The sequence below is a fragment of the Danio rerio genome, chromosome 17, assembly GCF_052040795.2.
Source record: "Danio rerio strain M-AB ecotype USA chromosome 17, GRCz13ab, whole genome shotgun sequence".
In the NCBI taxonomy this organism is placed as follows: domain Eukaryota; kingdom Metazoa; phylum Chordata; class Actinopteri; order Cypriniformes; family Danionidae; genus Danio; species Danio rerio.
The window spans coordinates 7400001-7414255 of NC_141037.1; the positions used below are offsets into that span (position 1 = coordinate 7400001).

The following is a 14255-nucleotide window of genomic DNA, read 5'->3' on the forward strand; positions in this document are numbered from 1 at the left end:
GCCATAAATTCAAACGAGATACCTCAAAATCTTTACTATGTAATACTGTAAACATGACATGAAAGTTCCTTCAGTACAAACTCAACCATCTCAGGATTTTGCAATACTCAGACTATAATATAAATACCATAAACTGACTGCTACTTCATATGTTATCGGTATGTTTAATATGAGATAGCACTTATACCTTCATTTAAAATGACTAAAAGGCTAAAAATGCATACATTCAAACAGTTCACCAGACAAGAATCTGTCATCTGATGGCCGAAAAACCTGAAAAAAGCAACCATCCCTTCAAATATACCAGTCATTTTTGTGTACTTGACCAAAACACAGTCTCTGAAAGTAATTACAGTACATGATAGCGATTACGTGTGTGTGTGTGTGTAAATATGTATGTGTGTGCACGTACACGCACATATAATTGACTTAACAGTGACTGGAATGTTGTGCCATATGATAAATTCAATGTAAAATCATCTAAAATGATTGAAAAGAGCTCCAATATTGATGACACTGCATTCAGTCTATCAGCTCGCTAGAAAGTGCTTCAAATAGTCATCGTAACGCACAATACTTACCACTTTAAATATATATATATATATATATTTACTAATATGATGTCGTATGCAGATCTATATTAAAAATGCCTTATAATGACATGTCTTTGCTTAAGTGCTGAAATATCTAAAGATTACATAAGGAAACGAGGTATGATACATTTAGAAAAATACTATAAGGTGGAGACGGTTTAAACAAAAGGCCTGTTTAAACACTTTTGGGTTCAGAATCTCGACATAATGCAGTTATAAAGGTGCCAGCAAAAATATACAATAGCGTACAAGGCAATGTCAGAGCACAGCTTAATGCAATATGCAAACTGTAACGTACGTCATAAGTGCAATCTCAAAAAGCAACCACGGTACCTCATATTAGTTCAACTTAATGACCACCACTAATTTTTAAGTGCATAAACGGGGGTACATCGAATGACTTTCTCTCATTGAGGAATATGCAAACATCTTCTTAAAAGGCACAAGCAGAAGTCAATGACGACAAATTCGGTATAATGCAAACAGTGCTTGGGGACGCAATGACGCACCTCCTGTCCTGTACAATGCAAGACTTGCGACTGGTTCTCATGAAATATTGATCTAAAATTGACTTGAACCTGTCTCTTATTCACGTTTATATTTGATTATATGCATGTGCACTCAAATTAATATAAATGCTAGATGTTGTGCATATTTATTATTTACGCCTAAGTTACCAAAACATAACACAAAAATCTCAGGGGTATGTTTACACCACAGAAATTGGCATGGTCAAGTTAAATTAGTTCTATGAAAATGGACAAAATAATGCTGAACTATGCCAGGCCAGTAGGTGGCAACATCACCTTACACATACATGGGTTGTCAAGTACTTGTATTAGAAACCCAAGTTTGTATTTTCAGGCCCTCAAAATGCTGTTGCAATACATGATCAAAACCTTTGAGTTGGAAACAGTTGTCGTGTAAACATCCCCTTGGTCAGACTTTTAGGCCTAAAATACACTCTACACAAGTTTAACCTTGTGTATCTTTAGCTTTCTAAATGTGCAATTCATCCTTGGGGCACATTTACATGACCGCGATGGACTTAAAAAAAATTTAAAAGTTCCATCTTCGGAAAACCTGTTGACAAGTGTATGCTAAAATGGCTAAAAGGAATTTATTATGCCAGGCCAGTAGGTGGCAACATCACTTTATCCAGAAACACTACATGTCGGTGCCCGTACATGGTTTGTCGGGTACTTGCACTAAGAAACCCGTTACGCTTAAGTCACAAAAATCTCAGGGTACGTTTACATGACAGCAATCTACCTAAAAACAAAAAGGCCTCGACACGGTCAAAATAAATCTGTTCTGTGAAAAATGCTGTATTATACTAGGCCAGTAGGGGGCGACCAGGGCCAGAGCAAGCTGAACTGCCGCTCTAGGCAAAGGACGATCAACCTTCCTCAAACAGAAAGTGAAAACGAAAATGAGCGGTTATCAAAGTGAAGAACCCTATTCTGCCATATAACTGCGGACGCAGGTGGTGCGCGAGGTGTTCGGATGCCGCCCTCTCTATTCTGCCGCCCTAGGCGGCCGCCTAGGTCGCCTCTATGGACGCGCCGGCCCTGGTGGCTACATCACCTTACACATCCATGGGCCGTCAAGTACTCGCATTTAGAAACCTATTTTTAATAGTTTACATTTTTAGGCCCCCAAAATGCTGTGTTTTGTAAATACATGAACAGTTGTCATGTAAACACTTGCTTGATCAGACTCTTAGGCCAAAAACACACTCTACACAAGTTTAACCTTGTACATCTTCAGCTTTTTAAATGTGCAATTCATCCTTGGGGCACATTTACATGACCGCGATGGACTTAAAAAAATTAAAAAGTTGCATCTTCGGCAAACTTGTTGACAAGTGAATGCTAAAATGGCTAAAAGGAATTTATTATGCCAGGCCAGTAGGTGGCGACATAACTTTATCCAGAAACATTGCATGTCGGTGCATGTACATGGTTGTACTTGCATTAAGAAACCCGTTACGCTTAAGTCACCAAAATCTCAGGGTACGTTTACATGACAGCAATCTACCTAAAAACAAAAAGGTGTACCTTCGACAATATCAAAATAAATCTGTTCTGAGAAAAATGCTGTATTATACTAGGCCAGTAGGTGGCGACATCACCTTACACATTTAGAAACCTATTTTTAATAGTTTGCATTTTTAGGCCCCCAAAATGCTGTGTTGTGTAAATACATGAACAGTTGTCATGTAAACACCCCCTTGATCAGACTCTTAGGCCAAAAACACACTTTGCACAAGTTTAAATTTGTGTATCTTTACCTTCCTAAATGTCCAATCAACTCTTAAAAAATGTAAATGTTTCACCTTCGGTACTGTTAAAACAATGCTTTTAAAAAAGCTCTGTTAAAAACAATGTATTATGCCAGGTCAGTAGGTGGCGATATCACTTTATGCAGAAAAACTATGTCAGTGCACATACATGAGTTGCCAAGTACTTGCATTAAGAAACCCGTTTTCAAAAGTTCACATTTTTAGGCCTTCAAAAGGCTGTTGTCGTGTAAATACATGGCCAAAACGTTTTTAGTTGAACAGTTGTCATGTAAACGCCCCCTAGTTCAGCCTCTCAAGGCTGATTTACACTTCTGCATCAAGTTCACATGTATGCTCTGGTGCATAGCATTTGCCATGGCTGACACCAATGCTGACACGCACCCCTCAAAAAAATTTAACTACATGTCACAATGACGCAAAGCACAAGCTCTGCGATTGGTCTGCTTGGTAGCGGTGACGAACATGGTCAGTGCTGAGAGCTGCGAGCCCGTTGAAGCGAGTGTTTACAAGTGTCGAGTCCTGTAAAGGAGCTCCAGATGGAATATTTTGTTTTGTGTTTACCTTTTGATTAAAGTTGTTGCACGTCCGCCGGTTCCTGCCTCTAAATGAGCGAGTTTCAGCTACTTGTACATTAAGGTAGCTTACAGAAAAAACAAAACATCCACAAGAAACTCGACACAGAGGAACATAAACACCTACTGCCTAGCAGTTTGGGAAGTGTTATTGCAGAGCAACACAAATTGAGCAGAACAATGCACAACCATGTGCAAGGCAGGTGCTGTGGGCCACAGCGATCACTCGACGCAGAAGTATCAATCAGCCTTTAGGCCAAAAACACACTTTACTCAAGTTTAACTTCGTGTATCTTTACCTTCTGAAATGTGCAATTAAAAATGCTGCGAGGGGGCGCAATGGCTCAACTATGGAGAACTTAGCAAGTTAGTTTGTTAAACTTGGCATACTTACAGCACCTTCTCGAATAGTAACATATAAAGGGTCGTATTCCACTTCATTTTATTAATGCCTTTCCCTCACCAACTTCCCTTAATCTTGTTGACTCATCTTTTTTAAGATGCGAAACAATCCAAAGGGCTCAGCTGAAACTTCTTACTAGCCTGTGTTTACTTTATTTTCATGTGCTGCTCAATCTCTTGTATCTCAATCTCATCAAACCATGAGCACAGAGTACAACATGCAGAGTGGACTGTTATGCATGAACTTTCACCTTGTGCCTGCGCTATTTTACACACTGTTTGTGGGCAGAAAATATATGAAGAGATGTCTATCGACAGTCATGATGATAAAATGTAGCCATCCAAAAGTATGCATTGGGCTTAAGCCCTTGCTCCTTTTAAATCATACCTGCCAACATTTGGATCATACAATCCGGGAGGTTTTATCCGCGTGAAGTGAAGAGTGGGGTGGGGCGTGTGAAGTGAAGAGCGAGGTGGGGCGTGCAAACTAAAGAGTGGGGAGCAGGTATGGAGATGGTTGCGTGTTGATTTCGGTGCGCATAGGGACCGGACTGTTTTGCGGGAGACAGAACAATATGGGAGATGGCCGGGAGATGGGCCTGAAATACGGGAGAATCTTGTAAAAAACGGAAGTGTTGGCAGGTGTGTTTTAAATTGACTATGGAGACAATCTGTACACTTTTTTTCAAATCTGTTTGATGCATCATTCTATAAGTCTACAAGGTCTACAAGTATGCTTGGGTTGTTTTAAATATTTAAAACTTAAAATACATATATATTAAAGAGTTCTGAGTTTTTGGTAAATTAACCCCGATCAACAGGGCAATCACAATTGTTTTGCATTATGGTATGTGAAGCAGCTCAAAGTCTACGTATAAGTAGTTACATCTCAAGAAGTCAAAGGCCTATGCATGTAAACTTCCTCTATCCACTCCTTGAAGAGGAATGCACTTTAACATAGCAGGGCTGATTCCCCTGGATGGGAAGCTTAGGGAATATCGGGAGTAGGAGTCTAAAAGTGAAGTGGAACACACCCGTTTTAATGGCACAGACAATTAAAGGTAATCTGAACGCCCCCGGGAGTAGAGAAGATTGCTACCGCCAGTGCAATGCAAAAACACAAACAATAAAAACAACCATTCCCTATGTTTGAATACTTGCATAACGTATGTTTCTGGTTTGAGCTTGAATTTAGTTTTGCTTTCGAATGCGTTTATACATTGTTTCTAAAGTCAGCTTTTAGGTGGATTATCGGAGGCATCTTCAGATGTGATTCTGAGGGAAGCAATAGCTTTTGCACAGGTGTAGACACTCTCCTCCTTCTTATCATCTTTGTTAGAAAGGCCAGTGGAATAGGTTGCTATTTCTCCACTGTAGGCCACTGCTGGATCTGGGACAGAGGCTGATGTCTGGCCCGGCGCAGCCGTTTCTAAAATGTTCCCCTGTGGAATTGACGGAAGCGAATTTCTCTCCGCAACAGCACCAGAGGTCGATATTGATGGCATTCTTAACACCCCGATAGGGACCATTGGAACAGGTGTTGACACCTGTCCTTGAGAGTGCAAAGGCAAATGGCTGAAGATGTCTGGCTGCCGGGTTTTTGGCAGATCTTTACTGCTGCATAGGCCAACAGGAACAATGAGATTAAGAGAAGTATCCCCTTGATCCTGAAAAAAGAATAATCGTTTATTATGCCGACTAACTCATTTAGGTATGTAAAATAGCAGTTCTGGTAGTTCTGGTGTGACAATTGTTTTAAATATTTATTACTATTATGCAACTAAACAGCATTGCACATATTGCACTATACCCATTCCATTCTGTCAGTACAGTAGGAATCTTCACATAGCTATGCAAAGTTTATAGTAACCATAGCTGGGGTCCCCAAAGGAACATATAAAACTAAACATGAATATCTGTAGCAAAATCAGCTAAGCAGTGGTTCTCAACTTGGGCATTTGAGGTCCACTTTAATTTAGGAGTGATCGGCCTGGTCGGTACAGCAGCTGTCTAGTTCAGGGGTCACCAATCTCGGTTCTGCAGGGCCGGTGTCCCTGCAGGGATTAGCTCCAACATCCTTCAACACACCTGCCTGGATGTTCAGGTATACCTAGTAAAGCTGCGGTCACATTAGAGTGTGAGCATGCGCAATTCTGTCATATGGCTCTGCGAAAAGGGGCGGGATTAAGCAAGATTATTAGACATTAAAAAAGTGAGCGATTGCTCCATGTTTTAAATTTCTGTCCAGGGATGTCATGTTTTGATCTTTGTTTGGTCTCACGCAGTCAAGTGATGCGATTTTGCAGGTTAGAGTTCACCAAGCTTGAACTTTGCACCACAGCAACCTGCGAAACTAGACGCATGACCCCGCGTTTCCAGTCTGATGCATTCGCGTGTGTATGAATGGAAGTCTATTGGAGAAAAAGCCCAATGTGACCGCAGCTTAAGACCATGATTAGCTTGTTCAGGTGTGTTTGATTAGGTATGGAGCTAAGATTTGTAGGACACCGGCCCTCCAGGAACAAGTTTGGTGACCCCTGGTCTAGCAGATTTCACCTCCAATACCAATTAAACAGACTTGAACCAGCTTATCAAGATGTTAACTGGATATATAAAGGCAGGTGTGTTTAGGCTGGGATGGAAGTGAAGTCTGCAAGACAGTAGCCTTCCATGATCAGGTGCAGTCAATCCTTGCTCCTAAAGAGTTACTGTCTCACAGACCGCAGTTCCAACCCTGCTCAAACACACCTGTCTGTACCTTTATAGTAATCTCAAATATTAGCTAGATTCGCACTATCAGGTGTATAACATTAGGTTTAGAACTCAAACCGGATCTTGAGTGCCAGAATTGAGAACCTTTGCAGTAGAAAATGGGACAAGCGAGAACTTTTTAAAACATGCACCATGAATGCAATGCTAGTTGCTATGGGTAAAAGTCTCTGCCAAAAGTAAAAAGATAAGCATACCACTCCTGTCTCTCCAATGATTGGTCTAATGGGCGAAGCTTGAAATCTTACACTCCTTCCCAGATCCATGTGGGTCCTGTGTTGATAAGACCCCCTTCGTGGAGACACAGCCCTGAGCGCTACTTTATGTCGACCCAGTGGAGACTGTGCTCGCTGTCCTGATGTGTCCAAACCTGTAGGTCTTACAGGTGACAGCTGGCGAATGGGTGAAAAATCCCCTCTGATGCTCAAATCTCTTCTGGGAGAAACGGCCCTTAATGGAGATGAATCTCGGCTTGACAGTAGGTGACGTTGGGGTGAGAGATCTCCTCTTGGGGACATGTACCTCTGCCGAGGTGAGTCCCAACAAGGTGACAGCAGCTGAGGTGGGCAGAGCTCAAAGGAGCAGCTTGACTGATCAGAATTCAGGTCATCCTCAATAGTCAAAGAGGATGCTTCAAGCTGCTCCTTTGGTAGATTGCAGCCTGAGTCAAAGTGTTTAGGGAGGCAGCCAGACATACATGGCTTGTTGACAGCATAGGACTGAGGACTTGTGCTTCTAGACAATGTTTTTGGTGTAGAATCACCATCACATTCATCATCTTCATCCTCGTCTGGTTCATCCTCATCGGCACCATCAGAATCCTCCACATCTGAGAATTGATGTTTAATGGTTTGTTCCGCTGGCATGATGCCCAAGGATTTCTGGGTGTCATCTATACAAGCCGTAGGGGAATAAAACAAAAATAAGATTTTTTTTAACATTGGGGTTTTATAAGTGGCTCAGAAATTGTTTTGGCTAGGCTAATGCCTAGCTTCTTACAGAACAGGCTCCTACCAGCATCTTCTGTATTGTCCATAGCTGTCGGTGAAACTCCAAGTTCAAGGCATTTTTTCATGTGAGCTTTTGACTTCATATGCTTGGTAAGATTCCCTAAAAGAAAAAAGGGATTATTTTTCTGTCTCAAACTATTGCAGTCATGCTTAAATGTGTGGTAAAACCAACCTTTAGTTTTAAATGCAAAATTGCAGCACTTGCAGATGTAGGGTCTCACATCAGTGTGCGTCCGTATGTGTTTCTTAAGCATGCTTGGCTTCTTACAACGAATACCACACTCTTCACATATATACTTTCCCCGACCACGGCCCCTTACATACACATATTCCTCATTGGACTTATACCTGAAAGGAATAAACAACACTTATACAAGGATGCATTACTTCAGTGACATATGAACATTAATATTATTACAATACACATTCATACCCTCCTTCAAATATCTTTACACGCATTGGTTCTGTTTGCCGAATGATGGATGAAACTTCCTCTCGTAAAGATTTGCCCCGGTGGCTAATTTCTCTTAGCCTGATGTCTTGTTTTGTATCTTCCTCTCTGTAGTCCAGTGCAATCTGTAGTAGTGCAACATACTTTATGTAACAGATGGCTATAAAACTATGGCATCAAAAAAAAGGGAAAGAAAGCATAGCATCTAGATGCAAATCAACACATAACATACTTGTTCTTGCTTCGGTCTCCAGGGGGTAGAAGTCACAAGTAGTCCAGGTTGATAGATGGTAGCAATTGTATAAATAGCATTCTGTCTTTGCTGTTTAGATCGGAGAAGGGCAAGAACCATCCCAGTGCTAATATCTGGTGGGTTGGGGTTATGGCATCTCACAAACCATGAGGCATATTCTGAGAATGGTGCGACCGTGTGGGTGCTATTTGGTTTGGTGGTATTGAGATAGCACCAGCTCATGCAAGTAGTAGTGTGAAGACCAGGAAATTTTGAGAACAGTAAAGTACCAGTTATTGCAGAGGGCATTAAACTGATACAAGAAGCAGAATGATGACTAGCCATCATGCTTTCAGGTGTTGGCTTTTGCTCCATAATAGCAGCATCTTGAGAAATTCTGGCTGAAGACTGCAACTCTGCATTGCTATAAAACTCTTGGGTTGCCTCATCCATATCCATCTTATCAATGGGCTCGGAGGTGAATTCTGACTTGGGACTTTCTTTTTCAACTTCAAGATTTCCTAACTCTACAGCACTAAGCTCTTCAACAATCTGACCATAAATGTTCTCGTCTTTGACTCGTTTTTGCTGCTTTGCCTCAATAAAGAGTTCAATGCTACTTGCAGGTGAGAGCATACGCTTGTTTGCACCACCACTTGGGGCTTCAGTAGTTGAAATGGTTTTGGAGGTTAATGATAGAGGTATACCTGTTTTAAGCTTTGCTGGTGATGCTTGTAGGCTGTGCAGTTGTTGACTTTGAGAGGAGGATTTTTTGTGTTCTAGGCAAGAAATGGGTTTCTGGATATGAGAATCCAGAATATGAGATATACTAGTATATGTTATGTTTCCGTAAGATGGTACTTGCATCTGAATTCTGACAGGAACAAGCAACCCAGATGAGCATTGACTGGCTAATGCTTGCTGAGCTTGTGAAAGCACTGCTATTGTTGACAAAACATTGCCCAAACTCTGAGAACAATCCTCTTGGGGTTCTCTCAAGTTAACATAAGTTTCAGGTGATTTAGACTCTTCGGGTTCTTTCTTAATTACAAGCATTACATTTTCCATGTCATGGACATTGCAAACAGTTGGTTTAACATGCTGGGAAGAGGATTGCACTGGGCTATATTGTCTGTGATGTGGAAAAGAACTACCAGAAATCAAAGAGTATCTCATTTTCTCAATGGATCCCTCAGGAGTGAACGGCAAAGTTGTTCTCTTGCTAATTTCATCTGAGAAATTGCCACCTTGTGTCTCAGGTTCACCACTTAATGAGGCCTGTCTAACCAAAAAGGCCCTTCTACGTTCTTTAACCTCCTCCAGCCTATATGTAGATGATGGAGAAAGACTGCCATAATCAAATGACTTGCTTCGGAATTCTGCAATCTCTGAGGGTAACTTATAGGGTGCCTGCTCTGAAGCGGAGCGCCTCATCTCTCGATGATGACTCTGTGAACTCCCAGGCACTGATAAGAACTCTAATGGTTTACTAGACTCATCTGGGTTAATTTGGGACACAAGGTTAAGGGTCTCCTCTCTGTCAAGGGACTGGGAAAAACTTGAGCTGTGAGATAAATTGCTATCTTGACTTGGACTTCTTGAGAGACTTGTGCAAGCGGATTCAAAACTAGATTCTCCAGAGGAACATTCCATCTCAGCCAATCTCAAGCGTTTCTTTTTGGGTGGTAGTTTTTCCATTGGAAACTGTGACAGGGTCTCACTCCTCTGAGGCCACTGGAACTCCTCAGTGTGCTTTTCCCTTTGCTTAACACCGACATCTGGAACTTTTTCAGGCCTGTCAGGCTCCACAGTTACTCTAATCTCCGGGACCTGGATATTAGGCTGAGACGTTGGCTGTTTATGCATGTGAAGTTTCTGGTGCAGAAATCCACAGGGTCCCCATTGACACTCTGATCCTGTTCTGTGACATTCCATGCTATGCCCCTTTTCCATGAATTTGCCAATTTTGTCTAACTGATGGGATCTAACCTCACTCAACTTCTCTGCCGAGTTCAGTCTGTTTAGTGAATTTGTGTGCTGAATGACAGAAATAACATTGCTGCCAGCCTTCCTCTCAGTGTCAGAAACAACACTATCTGAAGAAATTTGCTTTGTCTCAAGATCCTCTGAGAGTCCAGTCGCATTTGATGGCTTGTCCTGAATATGAAAGTCTTCCTCCTCCGTGACAGTTTTGTCTTTTCTTCGTTTCCTTGTAGAAGATTCTGACGAGTGGCCTGGACAAACTGAACATGTCTCTGTTTCTTGAAAGTTTTCAGCAGCCATTTTGGAATCATCTATGCTGTGAATTTTCAAGTCGGATTTTAAGCTACAAGCCAAATGAGTATAGCAGTCTGATTCTGCGTGACCTTCATTAGCAGAGTGTTCAAACGCAGATTGCCGCATGAGCCTCCTCATACCCATTGCACCCCGGTAGGTGACATCAGCACCTGTCATTCTCTCATCAAATGAATTACTGCTTCTTAGACCTTGTGGTGTATTCAGATTAGACTTAGATGAGGTTGGAAGAGAGTTACTGCGCAAGAATACACTACTCTCCAATGCTGTTTCCAGAAGGTCAGAGCTGGGAATTTGACATTCTTGGTAATCTTCCTCTTGGAACGACTCTGAATCAATTTTTATTGATCGGACTAGGTCTTTTTTGCTTCTGTGAATGGAGGAGTCCGTGTCACCAGGCATCATGCCTTTGTTCAGTGTAATCATGAAGCTAGATGTGGCTTCATTTATGTCTGTCATGCAGGTTTGTACAGTGATTGATTGCTTTGGCCTGGTCGCTGGTCTATAACATTTGCCAAACATAATTTCTTGATATGATTTGGCACTTGCACTCGACTGATTGATCTGTTGCTCTGCACTCTCAGAACGAGAGAAGTATCCGGAATCTGTGCTGCCTTTACTGTATGAACTGGGCAAGGACAGGGACTGATCGGATTCTTGACTTTTCTTCTCTGATAGCCGTAGTGCTAGTTTTTGCTTGATGGTGGAAAACTCAACCATTTGGTCTATCTGAGCAATAGCCACAGGTGCCGTCATTTCCCGAAACTGCCATAAAGAAACTTTTCCTGATGGTCCAGTTTCCTTTTTGAGTGGCGTCTGCGATGGAAAAAGGGCTTCCTTTTTGGCCAATTTCCCGACCTTTTCTTGCACATAACCCTCTGTTTCTTTAATATGGCTTGTTGTATCCAAGAACAAGTCCTCCGCAACCTCTTCATCGGTATCGCTGCTTTGTTCTGCATCCGAATGCATTTCACCCTCCGCCACCTCATCCGTATTCTTGCAGTCTTGCTCTGAAACTGAAACCAATCCTGCTTTCACAGCATGGGTGTGAGATTTTCTGTGTTTGTATAAGTTGCTCTTAGTTTTAAATGAGAATCCGCAAGGAATACATGGATACGGTCGTTCGCCAGTATGAGAGCGGATGTGCTTCTTTAGTACACTTGGTTTGGCACAAGCTCTTCCACAATACTGGCAGACATATTTCCCAGTTTTAACAGACTTCTGCTCCTTTTTGTGAAGGCCCCCAGAAAGCATCTCATACTCAGCCTGGAGATATCTTTTGTTTGGAAGAGGAACGTTCTTCCTCCTGAGCTGGACGTGACTCTGTTCTCTAGATTTTGAGGTAAGTGTATTTCCTGAAGCAAGGACCTGCGGCTCTATACCAGGAGATGGACTTACAGATGGGGTCTGGGGTTGCTCCGCAAGTCTTATTTTGTCCTCTGAGCCAGAGGATTGGCCTCTTTGGGTCATCTCGGATGGCAAGTGTTTTTCGTCATCTTTGAAACTGATAATCTGTTCGGAACTTTCCACTTCACCTGAGGTTTTAGTAGCCTCCATGATAAGGATTTGCAAGCTATGGGTGCTACATTGCCCTTGGTTTCATCACAACGAACATCATCTTGCTTCGATGAAAGATTCTCTTTTAATCCTTGAGTGCTTTAGAGAGTTCCCTGCGATTGTACAGCAGTCAGTCCAGCTGCATCATTTTTTAAAAATGATCCAATAATCCTTTCCATATGTTCAAGAGCATGGTTCACTCAAGTTGTTTAAAAATGGTCTCCATTTTTATATGCAGTCAAGCTTGGGCACCACATCCAAATTGTCTGCAAACAGAAAACAACATAGATGCTATGAGCAAGCAAATATTTAAATTATAGTGAAGGATATCTTGAATAGTTTAATTGAATGTCACAGCAATTATTAATAAAATGAGTACAAAAGCTATCTTTAGGCCGAGACGGCCTGTAAACTCACCATGCCCTGAGTAGAGTGTTTCTGAAGGCAGTGTGCCAGCACCATCTCTGTGTCTTTCTGAGGTCTTTGATTGATGTGAAGGTCGTCTCGAACTGTAAGGTCAGGAATTCCTTCTATTAGACAATTTACCAAAACTACAAGTACAACAAGTATACAGCTGTGCAGGAATAATGATAGGTGGAAATGACAATGCAATTTATCTGTGTAACGTCATCAATCACTCTGCAGTCTAAGCTCCATTTACAATGCTGTTTTTATTCAAAAGAAAACGGTTTCCTCTAAAATAATTACATTTAAAAATCAATGAGAATCAAAAAAAGGAATATTGTTCAATATTGTTTATTTTATATATATATATATATATATATATATATATATATATATATATATATATATATATATATATATATATATATATATACATATATACACACACATACACACACACACACACACACACACATATATATATATATTTACAACAAAATGCATTACATTGATCAGTTCATATATAATGCAAATTATTTTGTCTAAGGTGACATGGTGGCTCAGTGGTTAGCACTGTCACCTCACAGCAAGAAGGTCACTGGTTCGAGTGCCAGCTGGGTTAGTTGGGATTTCTGTGTGGAGTTTGCTTGTTTTCCCCATATGGCATGGGTTTCCTCCAGGAGCATCCGGTTTCCCCCACAGTAAAAAGACATGTGTTTTAGGGGAATTGGGTAAGCTATGAATATCATAGATATATAATTGTCACCTGTGAACTTAAAAAGTGGATTGACAGATCAAGATTTAAAAAAGATTTATATTTAAATAGAATTTCTTTTTTTTACTCAACAGTAGCCTATAATATTGAGAATAATTTTCAAGATTTACCGTAATATAAGGAACATAAAGTAATGTGTGTACCATGTGGCACTAAAGACATGAGTAATTATGCTGAAAATATGTATTATTTATTCATTCATTTTCCTTGCTCTTCCAGTAGCAATCCAGTACTGGGGAACACCCAAACCACTCATTCACACCCATACACTAAGGCCAATTAAGTTTATTCAATTCACCTAAAGCGCATTTGTTGGGACTGTGAGAGAAACCGGAGCACCCGGAGGAAACCCACACCGACACAGGGAGAACATGCAAACTCCACAAAGACATGCCAACTGACCCAGTCAGGACTCAAACCAGCGACCTTCTTGCTGTGAGGTGACAGAGCTAACCACTGAGCCACTGTGTTTGCCCATTATAGAAAACACTTGTACAATATTTAACCAGTTAAATGCTGCTGCTATTTTGAGATTTCCGCCTGGATTTTGCCTACCCAAATTTAAAAGCTTCCCAAATGCAAAAATTTGGTATAAATTTTAAAGAAAACCTTTTAAATTTTCATAAAACACTATTGAAAGTGTTTAAAATAACTGTATATGTTATCTGTGTTATAATAAACACCTACAAAGAGGCGTTTTCTTTTTTTTTTATGAACTCAAATTTGAAAGAGCACCTTTTAGGTTCTGTGTGGTTTAGCTCGCTGTAATAAATTTTGTTGGTTCCTGCACATGTTTGTAATCATAGGAAAAAATAAAAATGTCTCTACCATAATCTATGCAAAAGTTATTGTATTCCAACTGATGAGAGGTGCTGTACAAGGGACCGAT

General features: G+C 40.9%; 1 protein-coding gene across 4 annotated transcripts in view; it reads right to left on the minus strand.

The window, feature by feature from the left end:
* The window catches only part of hivep2b (HIVEP zinc finger 2b), a 42322-nt gene that overhangs the window by 190 nt on the left and 27877 nt on the right, over window positions 1-14255 (minus strand). For 2 of the 4 annotated variants that reach the window (XM_087289762.1, XM_087289761.1), the window contains exons 2-8: window positions 12604-12695; window positions 8335-12452; window positions 8085-8227; window positions 7824-7999; window positions 7656-7751; window positions 6839-7533; window positions 1-5539 (exon numbers count right to left, since the gene is read on the minus strand). The exon at window positions 1-5539 is cut by the window's left edge and continues 190 nt beyond it. In XM_087289762.1, coding sequence (XP_087145888.1) covers window positions 5105-5539; window positions 6839-7533; window positions 7656-7751; window positions 7824-7999; window positions 8085-8227; window positions 8335-12186 — 5397 coding nt within the window. In that variant the 5' untranslated portion in view covers window positions 12187-12452; window positions 12604-12695 and the 3' untranslated portion in view covers window positions 1-5104. Of the gene's footprint in view, window positions 5540-6838; window positions 7534-7655; window positions 8000-8084; window positions 8228-8334; window positions 12453-12603; window positions 12696-14255 lie in introns of all 4 variants that reach the window. The other 2 variants (XM_087289760.1, XM_087289759.1) reach the window with 1 other exon arrangement.